Source organism: Nesoenas mayeri (genome assembly GCF_963082525.1).
Source record: "Nesoenas mayeri genome assembly, chromosome: 3".
In the NCBI taxonomy this organism is placed as follows: domain Eukaryota; kingdom Metazoa; phylum Chordata; class Aves; order Columbiformes; family Columbidae; genus Nesoenas; species Nesoenas mayeri.
In genome coordinates this window covers 67253340-67273914 of record NC_137544.1, presented here as the reverse complement: position 1 = coordinate 67273914, position 20575 = coordinate 67253340, and the positions used below count along the sequence as shown (strand labels likewise).

General features: G+C 42.4%; 1 protein-coding gene across 1 annotated transcript in view; it reads left to right on the top strand.

Annotated features, from left to right (window-relative positions):
• MTHFD1L (methylenetetrahydrofolate dehydrogenase (NADP+ dependent) 1 like) overlaps positions 1-20575 on the top strand; it is a gene marked incomplete at both ends in the record, with an annotated part of 146005 nt that overhangs the window by 722 nt on the left and 124708 nt on the right. Inside the window, 7 exons of the mRNA XM_080341821.1 lie at positions 555-639; positions 4171-4221; positions 4299-4352; positions 7326-7450; positions 8405-8505; positions 9434-9558; positions 17777-17888. Coding sequence (XP_080197947.1) covers positions 555-639; positions 4171-4221; positions 4299-4352; positions 7326-7450; positions 8405-8505; positions 9434-9558; positions 17777-17888 — 653 coding nt within the window. The remainder of the gene's footprint in view (positions 1-554; positions 640-4170; positions 4222-4298; positions 4353-7325; positions 7451-8404; positions 8506-9433; positions 9559-17776; positions 17889-20575) is intronic.

Genomic DNA, 20575 nt, shown 5'->3' with positions numbered 1-20575 from the left:
AGTCCCAGTGCCTGGCTGCCAGCGGTTTTTCCAAGAAGTAGTGTGGCAAACAGAGCTCCTCTTGTTTCTCTGCTGCCCGCAACTCTGAATAGCATCCATGAAATTGGCTGGTTTGCTGCTGTTAGTGCTGGTGATGCCAGTGTTAAGCTGTATTGGTCCCAGGTGTAAAGGCTTCTGCTTCTGTCACCACCAGGACCTGGGGTATGAAAATGAAGGACCCGCCTGAGCCAAGGGCTGAGGGTGGTGGATCCCTGCTTTGCTTCCTATGGTGGATCTGGCAAGCCTTTTTGTGAAATAGCATAGACTAGCTATAAAATTTGGGGCATGTTGGAGCAATGACATGTGTAGCTGTAAAACCAAGGTATTTTGATGTCTTAAGGTTTTCTCTCCGTGTCTGCTCAACACCAGCCTTCACAGTTTACGTCTATCTGCAGTTTTGGTAATTAAAAGTGTACCTTCCTAAGCATTTATTCCATATTGCTGACTAACGTAGGTTTCGGCTGACTGATGTTAGGAAGGTTTATTTTGCTAAAGATCTTGTTATTATGTTGCAGCAAAATCACAGAGAATGCGAAGAAATCCTTGGCCTCTCTTAAGAGAGAAAACCCTCGGCTTGAGCCAACACTTGCCATTATTCAGGTAAAGTATTTCTGTATGCTACCGGCTGTGAGAGATCCCCTTCATACTGTTGCTTGTCTGGAACTTCAGAAGCACATGATGCAGAAAGGAACTTTTATTCAAGCAAAGTGACAGAAGAAGAAAATTCCACTGGACTGTAGCTTGCCCTTCTCCAGGCCTGAAACAGCCACAGCAAACTTCAGGCTGTGGGAAAGGTTTGGAAAAGAAGGAACTATTTTATCCCTTCCACCTTTTGCTAACTAAGTCTTTCCCATTTTAAGTACGGATTGCTTTTTCTTACAGGTTGTCTAAGTGGGTTGACGTAATTGAGTTAAAATGAAAGCAGTTGTTCTTGACCTTTATTTAGCTTGAAGTTTTTGTTGCAGTCCTGAAAAAAGTGTTTACGTGCCTGAAAACACTGGCCTCCCATCACCTCCCACTCTGAAATAACATTGTCAGGGTTAAGGAAAGACCCTGCTGCTGCCTGCCAGCCTTGTTGCCTTTGGGCAGCTGTAGCTTATGACTGCATTTCTGAGAGATGGTTCTCCTTAGATTTCTTGAGGTTTCAAGGCCAAGCAACTGGAGATGTTTGTCATTCAGAGTGAGACCCAGAGCTATGCGGGCAAAAATGTGTTTGTCCTGTTTCCTAGGATGGCGATGTTGGTTTTGAGTGGTGCATACCGCATCTTTGACCCAGTAGGTTTTAATTTTAAAACCTAGTTATAAATGTTTTAAAGCATTAATAGTGAATCTAAGAAATGCAGCACCAACTTAATTTCAGTAGGTCTTCTGGTGAGGCTGACTGAACAAGCTCTCCTCTTACCCTCTTTGGGTAACAGCAGATAATGTTTTCGAATAGCCCTCTAAAGCTGTATGTTTAAGGACTGCTAGAAAAGCAGTGACCTGTCTTATCATTGACATGTTTCTCACTCCTATCTTGTCTCCATCCAGTTGCACTGTGTGCTGGACTGGGGCAGTGATCCAGCTTGGGCCAGAGGGCTCTGCAGAGGCTCCCTTTTAGCCACATTAGCCCATAAGTCTGGTGTTCTGCATGGCCAGATGAGTGTTTTATGCTGGCACGAGGGAAGGGATATTGTTAGGATGGGAGAGAGCATAGTGTGAGGAAGGGGAGGTTCCTGCTCACTTTTAATATCAATTGGATTGCATCTACATCGGTGTTTTGGTCTTGATCATGGCTTTACTTTAACTGAATGTTCCTCTTGTTCCCATTTACCCCACTTGGTCTACAACCTGAGGTAGCTGTAGGAACATACAGCCTAGATCCTTCTGGTTGAAATTCACCCAAATGATGTTCTCCAGCTGTCAGTCACCCAGGGTCTAGTCTGGTTTTAAGGACTGGTGTAGTAACCTAGCAGTGCTAGGTTAATGGTTGGATTTGATCATCCTGAAAGTCTGTTCGAACCTAAATGATTCTATGATTCTGTGGCTGAAGCAGAACTCCTTTAAATGCGCATCTGTTGTTACAAAGACTTGCTTTAGTCTACAAATGCGCTTGTGGTGCACTGTTCTACTGGGTAACATGGGTAGGGCCTTAAAATTCATGCTAGTCTCCATGTGCTGTGTTGCACACAGAGGAGCAGAGAGAGGAAAGTAAAACGATCTCCTATGCCAGTTGCTCTTGAGTAACAGCGCTCGGCATAACGTGGCACCACCTCTGCAGCAGTTCTGGGAATGAGGAGTTGCAGACTAAGCCCGCTCTGGTGTGGTTTTAGATGCATTCTTTTCATCTCGAGCCACCTGAACCTGAATTGATACTGAGATTGATACCTGCATTGCTTGTTTTACCCCTTTTGAACCTTTGTTGGAGCTGTGCAGCAACAAAAAATCATTGGTGGCTGTTGCTTAATTTTGTTGAAGCTGAAAACTAATACACAGCAGCAGAATCCTGTTTAGTGGTGGAGCTGTGGTCCTGCAAAGCTCAGCAAAGTGCTGCCATCTCCCCTGCACCCCCTGTCCTGTGCTCTGCCAGCCCACCACATCCTGAGCTCTGGCCTCAGCTGTACCACCCCACAGGTTGTGATGGGAACCAGTTCTGGGCAGGGATTTCTGCGCTCACACAAGGTGAGTGTTCACCAGCTGGCACCACAGGAACAGGGGCATTACAGGGGACAGTGTGGTACAGCTGGTGGCTGTATCCCGGGTAAACCTCTCAAGCAGTCCTGGTGGTTACACATCAGTGTGCGGATACAATTCCGCATTTACTGGTGTGGGGGAGCAGCTGCTGAGCTGTCCTTAGTCCCATCTCTTCTTCCCATGCTGCAGTGTGAGCTCCACACATGTTCTCAGTGGAGCAGCCTCTGTGCTGTCGCTTGCCTGCAGCTGCCAGATTTGGGGAGTGGGAGACTGGTAGTGGGGCACCAGGGACACACGCAGTGCTGAGCTGGGCGAGGGAGGTGTGGGATGGAGAGCAAACCTTCATCGCCTCTCAGGAGCTGCCTCTCTCTGTGGAGCCTATCCTTTTAAATGCTCTTTTTTTTCATGGTCAGCAATCTTTGAACCATTTGGGATTAACAGGTTGGTAAATTGTTAACGGGCTTGAATGGAAATCATTTTGGGTGACGCTAGTGACAGTCAAAGCCAGCGCTGGCAGCTAACCACAATGTGAGCAGCTCAAGTCTGATTGGAAGCCACTGGCACTGAGTCTTCTAGAAAAAGCTATGTAGAGTGTGTTCACTAAATTGTAATGAAACCTTTTCAAATGATTTATTTTGATCCTGTTGTCTGGGTTGGAAGACAGGTTTTATACATAATCATGTAGCCGTGAGAAGTGTTTTATTCACTCTGTTATGCAGCCACTAATGTTTTTGAGGGTGGAACAGTCGCTGATCTGTTGGTATTTCTAGTTCTGGATAGTGAATTCTCCGTCTATTGTTACAATATATTAAAATTTTTGAAAAGCCACCTAAGATTCAAGAGTAACTTGGAAGAGTAAAATTTGATTGTAATTATTATGATTAAATATTGTAATGTATATGGTGCAGACCTCAGGGAGGAGGATTCCTGGGTGAGATGGTCTCCCAGGTAAATCCGCCCAGGAGAGACTTCTGTCCTAGGGCAGGTCCTAGGAAACAATAACTTCTCTTGCTTTGGCATAGACAGAGTTCACTGTAGTATATGATGATAATTATTTGCCTAATTTTTGGTGGTAAGGCAAACCAGCACTGTTAGGTGTAATGGGGACACTGCAGGAAATGCTAGTATTGCTGTAGCTTGTTTCATCCTTGTAACGGTATCTTCAGATAACAGACTGGTACCTTTCTTGAATGGTAAAATTACATTAAGGAACTGGCCACTCTTTTCTATAAAAGCCAGGCTACTACCAACACACACTTAAACTAATCAAGCCAAAATAAATTTACTGGGTGGCCTTCTGCTTCTTTCTTAGAATTGCTAGGCTTTTTATATGCATGAATTTTAGTAGGCACGAACATCCTCACTGTCATTTCTTGCATAGACCTGTGCATTAGTGTGCTCACATTCTTAAACGTAAATTTATTATTTTAAAACTTTGTTTCTATTTTGTTTCCCAAGGCACATAATGACCCCATGACTCAAGACATGAACAAGAGCTTTGCCAGAGAGGTAAGCTTTAGCTGGTACCCTTGTTATTAATCATGAACTACTTGCCTTTTGTAATTATAAGTATTTTCTTTTGGCAGATTGGTCTACGTGTTATTCACATCTGTCTCCCTGAAGGCAGCAGCAAGGATGAGGTAACTGCAGTACCTGGAAGGACTCTGCCTTTTTATCTTTCATCATAAACTCAAATTTATTCCTGACTTTCATTAGCACTTTGACTGACCTCTATTAACTCAAATGAGGGTTGGGACTGCCTTAGTTCAAATATTATCACAGAATCACAGAATGGTTTGGGTTGGAAGGGACCTCTGGAGATCATCTAGTACAACCCACCTGCTAAAGCAGGTTCACCTAGAGTAGATTGCACAGGAATGTGTCCAGGCACATTTTGAATGTCTCCAGAGAAGGAGAACTGCAGAACCTCTTTGAGCAGCCTGTTCCAGTGTCTATCACCCTCAAAATAAATAAGTTTCTCCTCATATTCGAATGGAACTTCCTGTGTTTCATTTTGTGCCTGTTGCCCTTATCCTGTTGTTGGACACCTCTGAAAAGAGTCTGGTCCCATCCTCTTGACACCTGCCTTGAAGATACTTATGAGATCCCCTCTCAGCCTTCTCCAGGCTGGACAGACCCAGCTTTCTCAACCTTTCCTTGTAAGGAAGATGCTCCAGACCCGTAACCATCTCTGTAGCCCTCCACTGGACTCTCTCCAGTAATTCCTTGTCCTTCTTAAACAGGGGAGCCCAGAACTGGACTCAGTGCTCCAGATGCGACATCACCAGGGCAGAGTAGATGGGGAGGATAACCTCCCTCGACCTGCTGGTCACACTTTTCCTAATGCACTCCAGGATACATTGACCTTCTTGGCCACAGGGGCACATTGCTGACTCATGGTCAACCTGTTGTCTACTAGGACTCTCAGGTCCTTCTCTGCAGGGCGGCTTTCCATCAGATCAGCCTCTAACCTGTACTTGTGCCTGGGGTTATTCCTCCTTAGGTGAAGGACCCTACATTTACCTTTGTTGAATTTCACCAAGTTCTTCTCTGCCCAGTCCTCCAACCTGTCCAGATCTTGCCAAATGGCAGCACAGCCTTCTACTGTATCAACCCTTCCTCTCAGTTTGGTGTCATCAGCAAACTTGCTGAGGGTGCACTCTGTCCCTTCACCCAGGTTACTGGTGAATAGGTTGAAGAAGACTGGATCCCATACTGACCTCTGGGGAACCCCACTAGCTACAGGCCTCCAACTAGACCCTGTACCACTGATCACAGACCTCTGAGCTCTGCCATCCAACCAGTTGTCAATCCGTTTCACTGTTCATTCATCCAACCCACACTTCCTGACCTTACCTATGAGGATGTTGTGAGAGACAGTGTCAAAAGCCTTTTTGAAGTCAAGGTAGACAACATCCACTGCTCTCCCCTCATGTATTCAGCCAGTCATGCCATCACAGAAGGCTACCAGTTTGGTCAAGCATGATTTCCCTTTGGTAAATCTGTTGACTGCTCCTGATAACCTGATTTTATCCCCCTATTGGCAAGCATAGGAGAAAAGGGAATTAGTGGGCTCGGGTGCTGTCCATTGGCAAGCTGAGGCAGAATCACAGAATGTTAGGGATTGGAAGGGACCTCAAAAGATCATCTAGTCCAATCCTCCTGCCAGAGCAGGACACCTGGATGAAGTTACACAGGAAGGCATCCAGGAGCGTTTTGAATGTCTCCAGAGAAGGAGATTCCACAACCTCCCTGGGCAGCCTGTTCCAGTGTTCTGTCACCCTCGCTGTGAAGAAGTTTCTTCTTATATCTAAGTGGAATTTCCTGTATTCCAGTTTGTACCCATTGCCCCTTGTCTTTTCATTGGTTGTCACTGAGAAGAGCCTGGCTCCATCCTCGTGACACTCACCCTTTATATATTGATAAATATTAATGAGGTCACCCCTCAGTCTCATCTTCTCCAAGCTAATGAGCCCCAGCTCCCTCAGCCTTTCCTCATAAGGGAGATGCTCCAGTCCCTTAAAAATCTTCGTGGCTCTGCACTGGACTCTCTCCAGCAGTTCCCTGTCCTTCTTGAACTGAAGGGCCCAGAACTGGACACAATATTCCAGATGTGGTCTCACCAGGGCAAAGTAGAGGGGAAGGAGAACCTCTCTTGACCTACTAACCACCCCCCTTTTAATACACCCCAGGATGCCATTGGCCTTCCTGGCCACAAGGGCACAGTGCTGGCTCATGGTCATCCTGTTGTCTACCAGGACCCCCAGGTCCCTTCCCCCTATGCTGCTCTCTAATAGGTCATTCCCCAACTTATACTGGAACCTGGGGTCATGGGTTATATAATGGAAAGATATGCTCACATGACATTTCTTACATGAGAAAACTTTAAGATGTTTAATTCCATTGTATTGTTTGCAGTCACAGCAGAATAGCATATATCACTATGGATCAGCATTGCACTTTAGAGATGAAGCAATCCAGGGTAGGCAATACAGTCTTGGATGTCAAATATTGGCGTTTTGTAAAATATTTGAACTCATATCTGGTTCAGTACTTGAAATCCTTAAACTTTTGTGCAGGGCCTTTTCAAAATAGCAATTCTTCACAGGATGACTGACAGCTCTTAGGATCAGGGTGTTTTGAGAAGGAAAACTGCTAACAATATATGCTGGTTTAATAATATGCATTTTATTGTGTGCAATTGCTTTTGCCAGTGTTACAACTTTTTGTTCATGTTCTGTGTTGGTACATGATCTGATCCTATTTTGAACCATATCGTAAACAAGGCTGCTTGTTTCTAAAGGGATCTTCTGATGTGTCGAGCTTTTGCTGAGATTTGGAACAGTGAAAGACAAAATGCTTTTGGCAGCATAATGTCACATAATACATGTTTGCAAAATGTTTACAATAGAGTCAGGGTGGCTTAATTTGATAAGCCATGGAAATATAAAACAAGGAAAGCAGGTTATTGCTTTTCCATTTAGTTGCAGTAGTATGTGAGAGAAGCAAAGGTGGCTATAAGGTAGTTTTAAAATATAGGTTTTATCCCCTTCTATTTAAGTTCTTCTTTTGTCTGTTGTTCTGATCTTTGATGCTTTTTCTTCACTTCCTAGATGGTCAATGAAATTTTGAGACTTAATGAAGATCCTAATGTGCAAGGCCTTGCCTTTGACCTCCCAGAAAGCTTATATAGCAGTAAGGTATTAAACGCTGTGAAACCGGAGAAGGATGTGGATGGGTAAGTGAAGCACTGAGAAATAACATTAGCAGATGCAATGCTGATGGCTCTTTAAAATCAATTTTCCCCTCTGCTTTTCATTAATGGATTCCTCAGACAATGTGTCTGGCTGTGCTGTTGAGCAGTGATAAAAGATGCCACTGAATCAATGAGAAGTCTTTTGTTGAAGTCATTTTGATCATTATCTTTGTATATGGTATATTCAGGACATGGCCTTTTCAAAGAAATCAAAATCAAAGTTCAGATTTACTAATGATACTAAAGGTATCTCAGTACTTGAGTAATATAAATGGTAGTCAAAAAGTACTGAACACAAACCCCAAAATTTTCACAAGAAGGACTGAAGAAAAAGTTGCAGAGAAAGCTTTAACTTCCTTACAGCACTCTCTTGCAGTGGGAGAGTAGGCTGTAATAGTTTTAGCTTTCAAATCAGTCTTGAGTTGCACTGCTCTCTGGAGAGACCAATGGCATAATTTAGGCATCTGGGTTACCATTTTGCTGCTCTTGCAGCCTTCTTGCTCCCAAGACTGTTACCCATTTTTTTTTTTCTTTTTCCTGTCTTCTTTTTTTTTTTTAATTTCAGGGGAAAAAAAAAAAAAAACACCTGAAAATCTTGCAAATTAGTCACCTTTCCATTATCTGGAGTACTGGAGATTGACAGAATACAAAAGTCAGAGCCTCCTTGTGTATGAGAGAGGATGCAGGGGGGGTGCAGACACAGCCAAGTTCCCCCTGGCCTGAGCCCTGGAGGGTGTGTTGCCTCGGGCTCAGCTGGGCTCCGGCAGTGCTGGTCTGGTTCCACTGAGGTGTTTTGTCCCCATGTGCCGTGGGTGGCCCACTGTAATGAGTGAAGAGCTGCCTGTTAATTGTGGGCTCATGTTACTTGTTCAAACTCACAGATTCCTCTTCTGGTCTCTCTTTTTTTTTTTAATTGTCATATTTTTTTCCTTACAGAGTATCTGATGTAAACTTAGGACGCTTGGTACGTGGTGATACCTATGACTGTCTAGTTCCTCCTACAGTGTGTGCTGTGATGGAGCTTCTTGAAGATTTAGGTGAGACCTTATATCATAATTATTACATTAATTTTAGCCTAATTGATTTTCTCAGTTTTAGTCCTGGGTGGGAGAAAAATATATTCTCACCTTGTTGTGTTTTCTGGTTTGTGTTCTTTCCCACCTGACATATATTTGTCTTCTGTTGGTGAGGAACCTTAGTGAGATCTGAACGTAATATTTGCAGAAATGGATCTCAGTCCTGGAGATTTTGGAGATAAGACAGGGACTACCTGACATCAGCAGACTTAATCTCACTGAAGCCACCCAAGACACCTGAAGCTTCAAAACCAAAAATAGAAATATCACTTAGGTATTTCACTTGGCAATTTTGATTAGTGTGAACAGCTGGAGAAATCCACGTCTGCCTGTAAATAACTGCTAAGTGAATCTTTTGTTTTAGGTTGCATTGTGTAAATCCTAACATTGAAATGGCAGATTTAAACAAGTGGCTTTACAGTGTGTGAAGCTGCTAGTTTAAGGCAGCATTTCAGAAGCAGTCTCTCATAGTGATTCTTAGTTGTTGAGACAAGGATTTCTGTAACAGAACTGTAAACAGGAGTTCAAATGTACTTTGTAATAAATGTTAATGAAAGAATTTGTGCAAATAAAATACCAGAAAACCAGAAGAGCAGTATTTGCTTACTCAAATTGGAGAGTCACCAGGTAACAACTTAAAACCTGTGGTTTCTGTTGCTGCATGGGCTTGGAAAGAGTTGCCCGTGGTGCCCCAGCAGCAGAGGTTGTGCAGGCACACAGTGCTGCCCTGTTAGAAGCCGCTTTGCTGGCTCTTCTGAGGGCTTTGGTGATAGGTGCCCTGGTAAAGGGGAGGTTCACGCAGGCGCTCCAGCTCCGTGGCCCGGCAGAGGCTGGTGCCGGTGCCTGTGCAGCCGCGAGCTTCTGAATGACTTTTCCTTGTGTCACGCAGGTGGGAAAACGGTGCTGCTGGTGGGAGCTGGTGGGGCAGTGGGTGCTGCCTTGCAGTGCGTGCTGCAGCAGGAGGGAGCTGCCACCCTGAGCTGCCGCTGGAAAGCCCCTCAGCTGCAGAGACAGGTGAGAGAGAGATCTTCTGCCTGCCCCATGCCCAGGGGTCATCTTGCATCCCCCCCATAGAATCATAGAATGGTTTGGGTTGGAAGGGATATTCAAAGGTCATTTAGTTCCACCGCTCTGCAATGAGCAGGGACATCTTCAACTAGATCAGGTTGCTCAGAGCCCTGTCCAGCCTGACCTTGAATATTTCCAGGGATGAGGCATCTGGAACCTCTCTGGGCAATCTGTTCCAGTGTTTCACCATCCTCATTGTAAAAAAATTTCTTCCTTATGTTTAACCTGAATCTCCCCTCTTCTAGTTTAAAACTGTTACCCCTTATTCTGTTGTAACGGACTCTACTAAAATGTATGTCGCCATCTTTCTCATAGGCCCCTTTAGGTACTGAAAGGCAGTAATAAGGTCTCCCTGGAGTCTTCTCTTCTTCAGGCTGAACAACCCCAACTCTCTTAGTCTGCGCTCACAGCAGAGCTGTTCCAGCCATCTGATAATTTTTGTGAGCTCCTCTGGACTGTCTCCAACAGATCAACGTCTTTCCCGTACTGAGGGCTCCAAAGCTGCACAAAAGATTTCCAGTTGATTCTCACCAGAACAGAGTAAAGGGTCAGAATCACCTCCCTCAACCTGCTGGCCATGCTCCTTTTGATGCAGCTCAAGATACAATTGACCTTCTGGGCTGTAAGCGCTCGTTGCTGGCTCATGCCCAATCTTTCATTCGCCAGTACCCCCAAGTCCTCCTCCACAGGGCTGCTCTCAAGCCCTTCATCCCCCAGCCTGTACTGATACTAAGGATTGCCCTGACGCAGGTGCAGGACTTTGCACTTGGCCTTGTTGAACCCTGTCAGCTGCTCGCATGGTGCTGCTGACCTCCCCTGCTGTTCCTGAGGAGGAGACTTGTCATTGCAGTCATGGGCAGCACTGGGGCACTGGAGCTCGCTGGTAGCCAACATGAGTTAGGATCTTCTTTCCTTCGTGCTTGCTCAGAAACAGTGCTCAGGCAAACAGGGATCTCTACCAGAATATTACATATGTAGCAACAGCTGTTATGACTCCATTACTTTACACCAATAGCTGTGAGAGAATGAATTTGGAGGTACGTTTTCAAACAAATGTGTTAGGTTTCCCTTTTTCTTTCCCTCAGTGCGAGAGATGCCCAGTTTCTTCTCATCCTGTGATATAGTCATCTGTATGAAATTACTTTCATTGAATTTGTGTCTTAAAGGTTTGCAAATGCTACCTGTTTGGGACAAGGAGGATCTTGATCTTTGAAGAGAACTGTAAAAGGCTTCAGAGAAATTTAGGAGCCTTGATTCAAAAGATTTAATTTACCTGGTCTTCCTGGTTGCGTTTTACAGAGCTTTTAGCAATAACTTAGAAATCGGTATGACTTCCTGCCAGACTTCCCAGTGTATCCCTTAGATCCAAATTCCACAGAATAAAACAACAGGTAATGGTGTTGTCCTTTGGACATGTGCAGAGGAGTTCATATGCTGGCTGTAGAAGAGGTGCAAATACTTCCAGGGCTGTTTGCAAGTCGCTGTAGGGATGAGGAGCAAGTGACAGCTGTAGCGTTATATCTGGTAGCACTTACCACAAGGTGGCAGCCAATGCAAAATAGTATCAAACCGCTAGGTTTTGAAGGCAAGGACAGGAGGAGGAAATCAGTTTAAGCAGCTGTGATAGTTAGAAAGGTCTCTGGCAAATCCGTGTTTTCACAGCTGCGGATGTTTTTGTCAGGCTTGTCTCAGCTCTGTGCTTTAAGTGACTGACGGCACTTGGGAAACATATGCCACTCTTGGAGATGGGAGCACTGTGAACTTAATACTGGCCATGTCTCTCTCTTTGATTATTTTTCATGGCCTGGGGTTGTGCTAGAGGACTGCTTTGGGCTGGATGGTGTGGATCATGGGGTGGCCAGAGGTGTTTCCACTGGTTCACAGCAAAAGTCTTGGAGCGGGCCAGAGCTGCTGGTGCAGTGCTGTCTATGTGCTGGAGAGAGATGTTTCCTTCCATCCAGATGCTTTCCCATAATCATGCTTTGCTTTTTATAATTCCCCATAGCTTACCTCTTGCAGCAGGTCACTGATGGGAAACAGAATAGGAGGCCTAAGCAGGAGGCAGTTTGAGCCTTTGCACATCAGTCTTCCCAAGTTCATTTTAACTTTTGGCAGTAAAGGAGTTTCTGCTTTGCCTGGAGGACTAATCAGCAGAGCTTGGGGGAATTCTACCTTCCTCTTCCTCATCTGTAAGCCTGGAGCAGTGTGTCACCAGTAACCTTCAGAACGTTGTTGAACCTGCCTGGATGTAACTTAGTTATAGTTAACTCTAGCTCCTAGATAAAATCTAATGCACGCAGGGAAAATTGTCTTGTATTCTCAGAAGCTGGAGAGTCAGAAAACAAGCAGAGATTTCCTACTGGACAGTGAGGCACTGCTGTCTTGTGGCAACCTGTGCTTAGAGTAAAATGTTGTTAGATAACATGATTATAACTGATGGTATGAATTAATTTTCTCTCACTTATTCGAAGCACTGATTAATTAAAAATGGTTTAAAGGCTCATAAGGTTTCTCTTGAGGTCTATTTATCTGAATTTTAAGTAGGAGAATGTGTTAGTCAATGCCAAAGTTTTTCCAAGTCTTGGAAAAATTAATTCATGTTTTGTTTTTATTGAAAAGTACGCTGAGTTTAGACATGGCTGTACACTTTTTGTCCTTCCTCTGAATATGATACCTCTACAGTAAAAGTCTGTGTACTGTTGCTTAGAAGTATAACCTATGATAGCACAATAACTTCATGTATGAAGTGAGGGATGAACTTAGGAAGAGTATGAACATTTCATTTGGATGTTCCTCCCCCACCAAATATACACCAGGAAAAGAAAAATGGAGCTTAAGGGTATGTGTACCTTATTTGTCTTAATCCATTGACTGGGCCCATTTGCACTGAAGCACTAATCCTGAACTTAATGGTGTCATGCCTTTCTTAAGCAGGTACTACATTACCTTTGAGTAGCTCTGCTGATTTCTTTTTGTTTTTAAAGACAGCATAGCAAGTGTTTTCTTTAGAAATTCCATCAATTTAAATGAGAGACACAACACTAAGGTTGCAGGTCTTTTAGATCAGGTTTTATATTGCTATGGACTTGTTATTGCTTTTATTACTCATGCACTTTTGCAAAAATATTTTGAAAATAATCAAGAGGACGGTATATTTTAGTCCACCTTAGGAAAAGTCGAACAATGTAGAGGTAGCTCTGCTGACAAACAGCATAATACCATCTACCATCTGACTTAGTGTGCTCCTTTAAAGCAAGTCTTTTCTGTGTTACGGCAGGAAAAAGGGAATAAAATAAATAACAATACATTTTAATTTCCTTTCTTTGACGTGTATGATTAATGGACACACTTTGTATGTTCTTTTCCCTCCCCACTTCATATTTTGGTAAGATGAGCAAATTATTAATGTTTTTTTTGTTCAATTTTGGGTTTGCTTGACTCTAGCTGTTAAAAATAATCATCATGGCACAGCTGAGCCATGTCCTTCAACACTCTTGAGCTTCCTGGATTTTCAAATAAAATCACAAATGAAAGAAAACAGTATATTTCGGAAGATTCTGGTACAGCTGTATATAGTTGCCATGAAGAAATGCTGTTCTTTTTAATTTACGTGTTGTATGTAAAATTAATTATGAAGTAAGAGATAAAGACTTGAACATTTTGGTGGAAATAGGTAAGATATTATCATTCTGTAAAGCTTTGTATAGATAACTCTTCAAAGCGCAATCACTGCAGAGCGCCTGAAGAATGACCCACTCACATACTTTCAGGAACATCTCACTTGTTGTCAGGTAAAAATAGGGCTACACAAAAGTTGATTCAGTGTTACAGGTGAAGAATGGGAACTGACATGCTTAATCCTTTATTATGTTAGAATTAGGCTTTCTAGTATGAAAGGAGGTTATCAAATAGATTCAAATTTAAAAATACAGATTCTTTTCTTGCCAAAACATGGCGAATACTTAGTACCTATGAGGAAACTGGGTTTCGTTTCAGTCATCTAAATTCAGTCAGTCATGATTTCAACACATCAACTTACATGTATTCTGTATGTGAACCACATTTTGGCTGTCTAAAGAGAGCTGCTATCCTACAATTTTCTTGTAAAAGAACTGAAAATTGGTCTATCTAGTTATGGTTAGGAATGGAACACTTGTGTGTAAAAGCCTAGTCAAGAATTAGGATGGTGGTTCAGCCAGAGTGCATAAATGGAGGTTCCTCTTCAGGTTGAATAAGAACCTCTTTTTGCCACAGTCTGCTTTTCCTTAGATGCAACATTTCAGCTTCAGACAATTAGACAACTTTTAGTCCTTTGCTGTCTGTTTTTGCTATCTTGATAAGACCAAGAGTCTTGGTGCTGACAGAAAAATACATTTTGTATTGTAAGCATGTAAGTAAGCATGAAAGAGGGGAGGAGAGGAGAGGAGAGGAGAGGAGAGGAGAGGAGAGGAGAGGAGAGGAGAGGAGAGGAGAGGAGAGGAGAGGAGCTGCGTGAGAGTTTCTAGTGATGATGCTGTAGACAAAATCTGCTTCAACATTTTGTGTGCACCATATCTATTCCTCACAATTTGAAATTTACCTCCCAGCCTGTGAGCTAGAGGAACAGTTCTTAAACCATGCATTAGAGCAGGAGGCTTGAGCCCATAGTAGAGTTGTGGACCTAATTTTTACCTGCACCATGTAGGGCAAATGGCAGCAGGGAGCTGGTGGCTGCTCACTGCGGCTCATCCCTGAGGACTGTGGCCAGGGAGGAGAGATTGGAGCAGACCACGCATAGCTGTCCCAGTGGGTTGCCAATAATTTACAAACAGTAGCTTCAGCTTCCCAAAGTAGAGATGGAGCTGGAAGAAACCACATAAGTAGAATATTCCTTGGTGGAAAAAGTACCTGTAACTAGTCACTGACATAATCAATTTACAAGATTTCAGAAAGTAATTAGAATTGTTGTGGATAGTGGTGTATAAAATTACTTTTTTCACAAGGAGGGTTCTGAAAAAACTTTGAATGGAGGTCCTATTCCTCACCCCATCTCTTAAATTTTAGCTGGTCTAACTTCAGACCCAGGAAACTGAGGGCTATTCAAAATAATAATAAATAAAAAACCAAACAAACCAACCTGAGGGCATTTCAAAGATTAATTTCAAATGTTTTTTTCTTTGATTGTATGTTTAAAAATGACTTTTGTAGCAGTCAGTTTTAACTATTGGGAAATTTTTATTTAGGCTTCATGGCAAAATGGGTTTTCAGTTGTCTAGAATATAGAGTTACTTTGTACCATTATCATTAAATACTTGGCTGGAAAGTCCATTGTTTTTTTAACATTTGGTGATCTGTCTTGGGAATGGGTGGTGCTTCTTAATCTGCTTCTACTTAAATCTTGGTGGAGAGAGCCATATTTTGTCATGAGGTAAGGTTTCAGATTATTTATTGGCACAGCTCTTCCCAACTGAAAAAATATTTACCGGTGAGAAGGCAGGGTACTACTTGAGTATTAGCTTACGTCGTCTTCAGCCTGTTGCCTTGGGCATTAGGAGTGGTTTGATACGATGCTCCTTGTTCCTTCATCTTGCCTGCCTGGTGGGAGGCAGCCTTGCTGCCCAGAGAGCACCAGGCAGTCGGTGGCCCTGTGTCCACACATTCTTCATCGTGGGCATCTCCTCAGCTTCTGGCTACGGCTGCCTGGAGCATCTGGTTCCTCTCAGGTGCATCCTCTGTCTGGGCACTGTGCAGTGCATTTGCTAGGGAGGCTGGGTGTGAAAAAGAGCTTTCTTTCACAAGTATTTTCTATCTCTAACATCTGTGATTTGTTCCTGATGTAGGAGATAAGCCTGCACATGCCTCTCAGGGCTTGCTGCTTGCTTTAGTGGTTTACAGGCAGTCAAAATAGTAGGTTGTGGCAAGAGAGGAAAAAACAAACAAACAAACAAATACAAAAAACCAAAAACAACAAAACAAAACAAAAACAGAGGAAGCATGGGCATGACATCTTGCAAATGAAATTGAAAAGTCCTGATGGAAATCACAGAAATCTCATCCAAGAACACCGAGAATTCTGTAAGCAACTATTTTGTTTTCCGTGGACTCACTCTCCCAGTCAAACAAGTTTCTGGATATAATTTTTAAAAAGTACTCACTGGGGGAAAAAAAAGTTCTGTAAAGTGTTTGTGCTATATACTTTATTGACTCCCCACACAAGTTTTTCAGTAGTTGCACATAAAATAATTGTATCTGTACCTTTGTTTGTTTGTTTCTCTTTACATTTACTTTCTTTGTGAAATAAGGAAAAGGGAATCATAGTGGGGAAGGCTCTGAGATCTGTGTGTCTTCAAACCACAGGACAAGTGTTTGCTGCGGTGTGATACAACTCTTTTGACGGAGGAGGTGGGGCAGGGCAATGAGGTGAAAGGTTCAGTTCTTTTTCTGATGCATTTATGGCTATGTGCAACATTAGCCATCTGAACTAGTGTTAACATTGGCTACAAAAATGATTGTGTTCAGCTGCTAAGAACATTTTTGAACATTATGATCGGTAGTCATAGAGATGAATATTTGGTCAGGTCAGTTGTTTGCTGGCATTATAGTTACATTGGATCAATTCTGTCATAAATGCGTTGGCTGAACATTTGTCAAAATTATTACTTGTTGCATACAGCTCTCAACTGGTTAATAGTTTCATGATGCTAAATAGAGTGCAAAGCTCTTAGTCCTTGTCCCAGAGGCTTTGCATGGGATAACATACCTGACTTTCAGTCTACGCGTTATAACTGCTAGAATATGAATCATTATTTTGTTACAAAAAAGACTGGATTAATGTAACAACGAATAATCACTGCTTTTCTCTGTGTTGATGTTGACTGTTATGGCAGAGGCTGCTTACTTTTGCAGGGGAAAGTGCATTTTCAGCATAGTATTCTTGGTACTCAAGTCATTGCAGCATCTTTTTATCCAAATTTGCTTGCAAATTCCTCAGTATTATTTGACTTGACACTGGTCAAGCATTATGACTTAGGTAGCCATGTAGGAGGGGCATGTAAGTTGATATTCACACCAGATGGAGGCGTGTAGGCAGTTTGGATAAGGCTGAATGACTGTTGAGACTCTGTGCTTGCAGGTAATCATAAGAGTACTTCAGGACTTCTGACTGAAGTGTTCATCATTTGCCAAGCAAGTAGATCTTCTCCCACAGCTTTGGCTTTGATTCTGCATGTGGATCTCAAAGGAGCGTTAGGCCATCCTTGTGTCCTCTGAGGAGAAGATGGAGCTTTTTCAGCCTTCTGCCTTTTCCTCCACAGTTATGCTCTTCTCATCTCCTGGATGCTCATCTCTGCCAAAAACCTGCTATCTTGACAGGATTTGTGGCCGTTCGTTCTTGGCAGGAGTGTTGGGCAGGGTTGCGTCAGAGCACTTTTGGCCAAAAAAGAAGCTGGAATGTTTGTCACAAATCAATTCATGGAGAGGCTCGCCGAGTTTGTGACACTTGGTATTAACTTGAATTTTTCAAAATATTCCTAAAATCAGTATATCTCTGAAATAATTTTTGCATTCAGGCTTGAGGCATGCTGTGCACAAATTTTGCTTTTTTAGTGGATCTTTATATGTCTGCCTCTGATGCTGTCCCTTATGGTGATTCAGATAACCGGTAAGCGCCCTGTTTCAGAGGAGGGAGGAAAGGAAGACACTTATGTCTTTGATTATAAGAATTTTTGTAGTAACCATTTTTGCTCCAACATCTGTCAGGTTGAACTTAATCAGAGGCACTGATTAGCAAACATGAACTGAGAAGGAAGTAACTCTTTTATTGGTATTCTTCAAAGGCATTGATGTTTGCAGATCAGGTCATCTTGCATTCCCATCAGCTGGCCTGGTTTTCTATTGTCAAAGAATCTGACTACGCTCTTTATAATTGCCTATTTACTGTCTTTCAACCCTTCTCTTTCTTATGTCTCTCCAGGTTATCTTGTTGGACAGGACTTTGGAGAATGATAGGGCTTTTTCTTTGAAAGTATGTAATCCCCATTAAATATTGGTGCTGACTCTTAACGCCACTTGCCTGATTTCAGTTTGTTTGCCTGACTTTATTTTAAGTGCTATTGCATATTCAAGAATGTATTTCTAACGTTAAATGCTTCTTTTGTTTCTGGGGGGTGTTTTGGGTTGTCCCTAGCTTCAGCATGCAGATGTGGTGGTTCTTGGCAGTACAAAACCTGATGATGTTCCTGTGAGCTGGATAAAGCCTGGAACCACCATTATCAGTTGTTCTCGTGACTTGCTGTCAGGTAAGAGGCATTAAAAGATAACAGTTCTTGAATGTGATGTACCGTGAGTCGTTGAGATAAGTGTGTGGTGACAACACAATGTGGTTAAAAGCTACATCTTTGGGACAGGGCCTTTAAAAGTTAGTGCTTGTGTATAGGGGATGTATCTATGTGTCTCTGGTGTATGAAACAGGAAAAAGATGTCAGCTGAGGGAAGAAAGGCTGGAACGGATTCTGTAGACCAGAATTGTTAAGGAAGTGGTGAGCCTATAGATTCAATGAATTCAGAGGGAAGACTTTTGGGTCATCAGTTGAGCTATTATTCAGTGTTGTTTTGTACACTGTGTTATCCTGTGACTTCTGTGGATTTGCCTGGAACACAAAGAAAAGAAGGGCAAAAATATCAATTGCAAAGTGCTGTGAAGCTGTGTGCAGGAGGGAGCAGAGAAATCATGTGTGGCTAAGAACAGGCAGAATGTCTCCTGCAGTAAATACTTATAGAAAAAAAGTTTGGATTGCCCTCCCTTCTCCTCCTCTGACTGGTTGGGGAGGGGATATATGTTAATTAATTTATCCGTTGAAAAATGCTACGGAATTTTACTAGGAAAAAACTAAGAAACCTTCCCAGAAGTTATTCTATTCTACTGCTAGAATTGTGTTTGCTGTAAAATTCCTTAAAGTCCTGTGAAGATCTCTAGATATTTTGTAGATTTTTTTTTTTATATATATATATATGAATTTGACTGTTCATTGTCCAGATGAAACTGTGCTGAGAATGAGTAGGAAAATAAGGAAGAACATGGGTAGTGTGGCTGGGTAAGTGTTTTTCTAAATCTGTCACAAGTGTGCTTATTGACATCTATTGATACAAAACTGGGGAAATGGGCATAAGGCCAAGGAAAACTAATTGTATGGTTCTTAAATGAGGTATATTCCCTAAGGACAAATTAAGCAGACACTCTACGCAGAGCTAATGCAAGATCAGGCCCATAATAAGGCAGCTGCTGTTCCAATGCAAAACGTGGCCTTAGCAAGAGATTCCTTTCCTTATCTTTTGTGATATGCTCTTGACTTGAACACACACTGCAGGTACGGGAGATCTGGGTTATTATTCACTCAATTATCTGAGGGCATTCAGGCCTTTGTCTTCCACCTTCCAGAACAGTGCTCTGAACCTATTATAATAAGGATCTCAAGAGTGGCTGCCATGCCTTATTCCTTGCTGATACGGCACAAGTTGTTCAACAATAATTCATATTTTCTTTTTCTTAGCCTAGTGGTTAGGAGACTCCTTGCATCTTTATTACCCATTTACTTTGCATAGGGATTGGTGAATATAATTGTTAAGTATCTGTGGACATAGGTCTCTTCAGCAGGTATCCAACCTACTAGTATAACATACCCTCAGATGAAGGTGGAATGGAGAAAGGGAAAGGGGCAAAGAAGAGAGGGATTGGTGGTGCATTAGTAGCACCTATAAATAAATAAATGAAAGGGAATGTCCCCTCCTCGTTTTAATCCTTCTAAGCAGAAACCTCTTAGGCATTGGATGCAGGGTAGAGCTGCCAGTCTATAAAGGCAGGATGGGGATAAGCCAGTCCTTGCAGTCTGAGCAGGCACCACTTATGGCTGAACTCTCCTGGCTCTGTGTGCTGCCTGGTGCCAGTCCCACTTTCAGATACTTCATTTTCTCCCTCCATTGCAGAGGGAGTCTGGATCTTCAGAGACCAGTGTAACTGCATGCCGTGTCTTGAGACTTAGGTGTCTTAGTGCCTTATTTACTTTATAGAACTATAGATAATATTAGGGTTTCCCTTCCCTAAAAGAGTGTTGTTTGGCACACTGCACTAAAACATTTGAGTGGTGTTCATGTACCACAGCAAAATTCATTCTTAAGGCAGGAAATGTAAGATTTGGCCTAAACATATACATTTCTTTGCATTTTTCAAGTTGTAGCAGGGGGCTGTGCTTTAGTACAGCATTTCTTTGGAAAGGCAGCATGAGATTTTTTAGCAAGATAATTTAAATAGAACTTATCTACTGAATGTCCATCTGTCTTTATGGTTGTGCTTTTGAGACTGTCAGAATCTTGGAGAAACTCTTAAAAAACTAGCAGAAATACATTTTAGCAGCTTTAAAAAATGCTGGCCTCGAGACTTTAACTAGAGAGGTACATGAAACACAGGTATCTGTTTGACAGGAAGAATGCACTTAGTTTAATTGCAAGATATTTATTAAAAGCCTATTGTGGAGCAGTCATGACCTTGGAGAAACAACTGAATCTTACAACTGACTCTTCACTTTGAGTATGTGGTGGAATCTGGCTGAAGTGCTTAGAAATTGTTCTGGGTTTTTTCTTGCTTTAGAAATGTCCAGCTTAACAGCTGCGGGGTCACGGGAGCTAAATGAAATCTGAAAGCAACAATGGCCATGAAATAGCTTTTATTCTTGCTAGGTTTCTACCTTACATAGGTATATGTGTAGTCTGACACACTCAAATGTTTTAAAAGCACTCAAAATTTGCAAGCACATAGCTGAATTGCGCAGCTATAATGATGTAAGCCATGAGAGTAGAGCTAAAAATACTTGCTCCAAAGAGACAGAATTATTTTTCAAGTATTTTTTTTTTAACTGATAGAAGATTTTTTAATTACCATAATGTTAAAAATTATACAATTTCTAGTAGTGAAGCATCTTGTTCTGCTGCA